This window comes from Alexandromys fortis, unplaced genomic scaffold (assembly GCF_014885135.2).
Source record: "Alexandromys fortis isolate MF-2015 unplaced genomic scaffold, M_Fortis_MF-2015_v1.1 scaffold_172, whole genome shotgun sequence".
In the NCBI taxonomy this organism is placed as follows: domain Eukaryota; kingdom Metazoa; phylum Chordata; class Mammalia; order Rodentia; family Cricetidae; genus Alexandromys; species Alexandromys fortis.
This window is the reverse complement of record NW_026068061.1, coordinates 3,105,873-3,111,440: the sequence shown is the minus strand read 5'-3', so window position 1 is coordinate 3,111,440 and position 5,568 is coordinate 3,105,873. Positions and strand designations below refer to the sequence as shown.

Below are 5,568 nucleotides of genomic sequence, written 5' to 3'. Positions count from 1 at the left end.
TTCCTGGGAAGGAAAGCTGTCTTAAGTCTTGTTTGGTTTAGTCATGTATGCTTGGTGCCCAGCATAGTGCAGTAACAATACAATGCTTGTGGAATGAAAGAATAAAGGAAAACCAGCCCTGCATATCTACCAGCAACAATGGCGTTCTTCTTTAAAACACTGTTTTCATTAAGCATTGTGAGTTTGGGACCCTGCTCAACAAGATGACACTGGGAAAACTCAGGGAATTGTGGGCTGTTTAGCCACCTGCTGCAGAAGATAGGGGAGGCTTAGCTTAGCTGATGCCGTTCCTTTCCCTGCATCTCTGTTCTGTGGAACCACCCAACCTAATTGCTTGTTAGCATAACCTCAAATTTTGATACTTGGTATTGGCTCCATTTCCTTGTCCCCTGACTCACTTTCTCTGTGGTGACCACGGTCCTCTGAAGCCCTGTGGAAGCAGAAAGCTTCGACCTGGGAATGAAACCATTCCTGGGATTTCACCTTCAGTGAGACTGTATAAAGTCCCAGGCAATCAACACCCCACCTATGAAGTTGTGAATGTCCCACCCTTGCTTTGAATCTTTCAGTAGTCGAAAGAAGTACATGACCGTTTGTCGTTCTAGGTCAGACAGACAGTGTCTGTCCTCTTTGTCACCTAAGAGAGGCTTGAGAAACTCTGCTTTCATTCTGAACATGTTGGCTATCGCTTTCAAAGGAACTGGCATTCTAACTTATTATTCTCCAAAATATGAGCGTCGTGCTAATAGGGATATTTCTGAATTTCTTCCCCACGAAGACTTCATCCCACAGCACTCTGGAGACCTACACACCCTGGCAGATGTCCTCACCCAAAAACATAGTTAAGCTCAGGGCCAAGCAACAGAAAAAGCAACTTTCTTACTGGCTGTGAGCTGTTGTACTGGCTGGCTTTATGTCAACTTGGCCAAGCTAGCGTCACAGAGAGGAAGCACCCTCGGTTGAGGGAATGCCTCCATGAGATCCAGCTGTAAGGTATTTTCTTAATTAGAGATCAATAGTGGAGGGCCCAGCAGTTAGGTGATGGCCTTCCTGGGCTGCTGGTGCATGGTTCTGTAAGAAAGCAGGCTGAGCAAGGCAGGGGAAGCAAGCCAAGTGAGCAGCTCTCTTCCGTGGCCTCTGCATCAGCCCTGCATGGTTCTGTAAGAAAGCAGGCTGAGCAAGGCAGGGGAAGCAAGCCAAGTGAGCAGCTCTCTTCCGGGGCCTCTGCATCAGCCCCTGCCTCCAGGTTCCTACCCTGCTGGAATTTCTGTTCTGTCTTCCTCCAGTGATGGTCTATGATCTGGTAAACCCTTTCCTCCCCGACTTCCTTTTCGGCCATGGTGTTTTGTCGCAGCAAGAGAAACCCTAAGACACCTATGCTCCCTGTGTTGTCGGGCCTGCAGACAGACAACACCTAACTCAGCTCTCCTGGGCAGCTGCCAGATGAGAATCACCGGTATGCAGTGGCTAGCCCATGGTGAATGTTCGTTTGTGTCTGCTCATTTGTGGTATGACAGCCCTATAACTCAGCTATTTTATTCAGTCAGAAATTACATTAGTAATCAAAGCCATTAAAGGCGGGAAGTACAAGCACAGTACCATCCAGATGGTGGGGAAGTCAGACAGACAAAAGGAATGCGGCTGTGGTCATTGCGTGCGATGCCGGGCTACAAACGTGGGCCTTGCACCTGGTTGGTTTCCAAATTCTAGTGTGAGTGTGGCTCAGCAGGCGTCCAAAGTCTGGTCCATTCTAACTTCCCTGTGAGTCCAGCAGTGAGGATCAGATGGACAGACAGGCCGGGGGGCCTGTAGCAGTAGCTCCAGCTGAGCTAGGGAATTTGATGTACATGTTTACTGGGACAAAAGAGGAGAGAGAGAGGCAGACCTAATTCTATGTGTGAGGCCTTGGGAGCATACGAGTGAAAATCCATATGCCGTGAGTTTAAACATTTACGTTTAAAGTTAATTAAACTATTCAATTCAATATGCTGAGTTTTTCTTCCCCCAGAACCAGCCCTCCAGAAGGACCTAGGAGGGGGGTCTCAATTTAGAATTCTTGACTGCAGTGAACTCTGCCCATGAGTCAGTGACGGAAGCACCATGGGCTCCCGTTCAGTCTACTTCCTTTCCTAGGTTGGCTTCATCTCATTTAGAAAGGGCTTTGAGTATATATTGAGGCAGTATCATTGAGCTGCATATCAAATGGCTATTCATGAGACATTCACTGTGTTCAAGGATATATAACAGCAGCCACCAACATGCTCCTGGAAGGACTGACCTTGCCCAGATGACCCTGCAACCTAGATACAGGCTCAGATCTGTGGGGGCAAGAGCTCTAGGGTTCCCACAGTGTAGCCTATAACTCAGGCCTGTTCTCCAGGTGGACATGTTCTATTGACTTCAAGCATGCCCCTCATTATGGGAGGGAGAGCTTTCTAAAGAGGAATAAAGCAAACCCCTCTAAAAGGGGACGGGACGTAGAGGCCCTTCTTGCTGGGATAGAGAATCATTTTGGAAATGTGTCAAGCCCGGTTCTCCCTATCTCTCACGTCTCTCAGCCCACCTTTCTCCACACACAACCCAAGCAGCCAGGCCACACAGCAAAAGCCTTCATCCGTGTCTTTTGGTCGGTAAGTCATAAATAGTTATCCTTGATCCCACATCTCTTTGATGGAGCTGGGCAAAAGAGAAGCAAAAATATCTCCCGTTCACACTGGGCTATTTCCCTTCAGGAATCACAGGCAGGCTGTCAGGGCTCCGCCTCAGGCTCCGTCCTCTGACTTCAAGATGAGAAAGTTCACTGTGGTCAAACCCTCAAACCCAGAATCTCGAGGGGAATTCCAGATCACTCTCTTAGCCACATACGCTGTCCGGCTTCTCGGGATCTTCATGGGGAGACCCAGTTCGTGTCTCAAGATGTGCGGATGACTTATCTGAAAAGCAGGCTCGCGGAGACACTGTCCCTTTAACAAAGGATCCCTTTAAAATATTTAACGACCCAAAAAGGAAACCGAACTCGAATTTTCCTTTCAGGCACCGAGGAAATCGTGTTTCTCTCCTGTCTGAAACCCACCATCTCCTCAGACAAAGAAAGCTCTTATAGTAACAGCGATGGCATTTTCGCTACAATTTTCAAATAAAAGATAAAGAGCAAACAGCATCGCGGCCTTTTTGTTAGCATCTAACAATAAGGGAATGATATAGCTTGCAGGGGGAGAGCTCTGGTTTGAAGCTGGGAATACGAAAATAGTTAGGCTGACAAATCTCACAAAGAAATCTTCTCAGCGGCCAAGCTGAGGAGGGTGGGAAGCGAAGTGTCAGGAAAGCGATAGCCTTTGGCTATTTGTGTGGTATGCTGATGGCCGATTTGATGGAACCAGCCCTGGGTGGAAGGCTTTCTTTCTCTTTCTCTGTCTCTGTCTCTGTCTCTGTCTCTCTCTCTTCTCTGTCTCTCTCTCTTTCTTTCTTTTCTTTCTCTTCCTCTTTCTCTTCCCCTTCTTCTCTCCCTCCTCGCTTTGTCCCCTTCTGTCTGCCTGCCTCTTTCTCCTTTATTTTTTTTTTCATGAAATCCTCCTGCCTCAACCTCGCAAGTGGCAGGATGACAGCTGTGTTTCTGTGAAGTCCCAAAGCACCTTCCCTGTCCATGCCGGCTCCTCTTCCTAGCCATCAGTTATCAGTCTATCTGTGCTACAGTCCAGGCTGCCTTTGGAGAGGCTGTGGGGACCTGTGCTCACACTTGCTGTCTCCTCCCACACAGCCTAGCCTCCCTTTGTGAGCCAGCTTTTCCTATAGGTACCCCTGAGGATGCTGCCTGGCCCTCAGCAATAGTGCCCTGCCTTCCCTGTTGTGTCTGTCACTCACCTCGATGAGATTATCATTGCTGCTACACTACGGGAACTCATCATGTTCATTGTTATCCCTGTGCCTGCCTTATACTATGTCTAACTGAAAAAAAAAAAAAGAATGAGTGGATTAATGAAAGGGAACTGAGACCACTATGTTGCTGTTCCCATAGTATTTGAAGTAACTGAAATCAAAGAATAAAAAGAGTTGTATGCCAAATCGACAACCATCTTATTTGAGGGGATAAGACACTTTATTATGGCTTTGGATATAGTGAGGATTTTGTGGTGTGAGACAGCAGTTGTTGATTAAGAAGGAGACAGGGCTGGAGAGGTGACTCAGTGGTTAAGAATGCTTGCTGTTTTTTTTTTGCAGAGGACCCAGGTTCAATACCCAGCACCTCCATAGTGACTCACACTTATTCCCTCAAATAAGATTATTGTCAATTAAGCATCTTGTGTCCCCTGTGAAGTATAGAGGAATGTGTTCCCTTGAAGCCACAGTGGCTGCTTAGCAGTCAAAGTTTGTCACCGTGCTTTGAAGGTGCAGCGAGGTCAGCTTGATTCTAACTCTTCTGTTCAAGCCATCAGTGTCCCCTCCCTGCACGAACCTGCCTTGGTTATGGCCACACCCCAAGTGCGACCAATCACGGATTGGAGAATCATGACCGCCTTTTTCCAGCAGTATTATTTTGGAGAAGAATGCAAATGGGGATGGTGCTTGACATGCTGTCTTTGCTTTGCTCCTTGATGTTCTCTCGGGACCCTGACAATCAGGTGATGTTTGTGCTAACGTGTCGTTTGTTCCCTGTGTTGCAGGCTCCTGTGGCTGTCTTGTCATGATATTGTTTGCCTCTGAAGTGAAAATCCACCGCCTGTCGGAAAACATCGCAAACTTTAAAGAAGGGACCTATGCCTACAAGACGCAAAATGAAAACTACACCACGTCCTTCTGGGTGGTCTTCATTTGCTTTTTTGTTCACTTTTTGAATGGGCTCCTGATACGGCTTGCTGGATTTCAGTTCCCGTTTGCAAAATCTAAAGACACGGAGACTACTAATGTGGCTGCAGACTTAATGTACTGACAAGTAAATATCTCCATAATTCCTCAATAAGAGAATGGACTCGGCTTTGGCCACGTTTCAGTATGGTTAATTTCATCGGTGCGTTTAGACTTCTTAAGCACCAAGCCCCTGCACCCGTCAGTTATGTTTACAGGCTATGTAGTAGGGATTCCGGCTAGAAAATAACAGAGGCAGAGGGTGGCTTCGGAAAGTTGCTTTGCTTGGTGGCTAACCGCTTGCACAGTTAGTCCACAGCAGCTGGATAGATGGACAGATGTTTCCTCCATTTACTCACCGAAGGGTGAGATGCATGGCCCACCAAGGAGAACGCCACAGGCTCTCGGAATATCTTTTAATAAAGCAGATGTTATTTCTAGTCTCCACATATTCGTTGTCACAGATCCCGGAAAGCGGAGGTGAAGCTGGTGTCCTAAAGTCACAGTGCCCCGAATCTTTGCAAGGGTTCTTTGTGACGGTTTGTTTAAGGTATGATTGTGGCTATGATGGTCAAAACTAGAAAATCTTTACAAACAAGCCATCCAGGATCAAAGGTATCTTCCCTTCTGCATCTGAATGCTTGCAGTGGCCAGCATCGCAGCAGCCACCCAGGCATGGTGGGAAATGCTCCCGACTAGACAGCCTGGTGAAAGCGACCCACCCAC

General features: G+C 47.4%; 1 protein-coding gene across 2 annotated transcripts in view; it reads left to right on the top strand.

Moving 5' to 3' along the window:
- The window catches only part of Clrn1 (clarin 1), a 34,036-nt gene extending 29,109 nt beyond the window's left edge, over positions 1–4,927 (top strand). For both annotated transcript variants that reach the window (XM_050120247.1, XM_050120246.1), the window contains one exon: positions 4,662–4,927. In XM_050120247.1, coding sequence (XP_049976204.1) covers positions 4,662–4,927 — 266 coding nt within the window. The remainder of the gene's footprint in view (positions 1–4,661) is intronic.
- Positions 4,928–5,568: the final 641 nt, after the last annotated feature.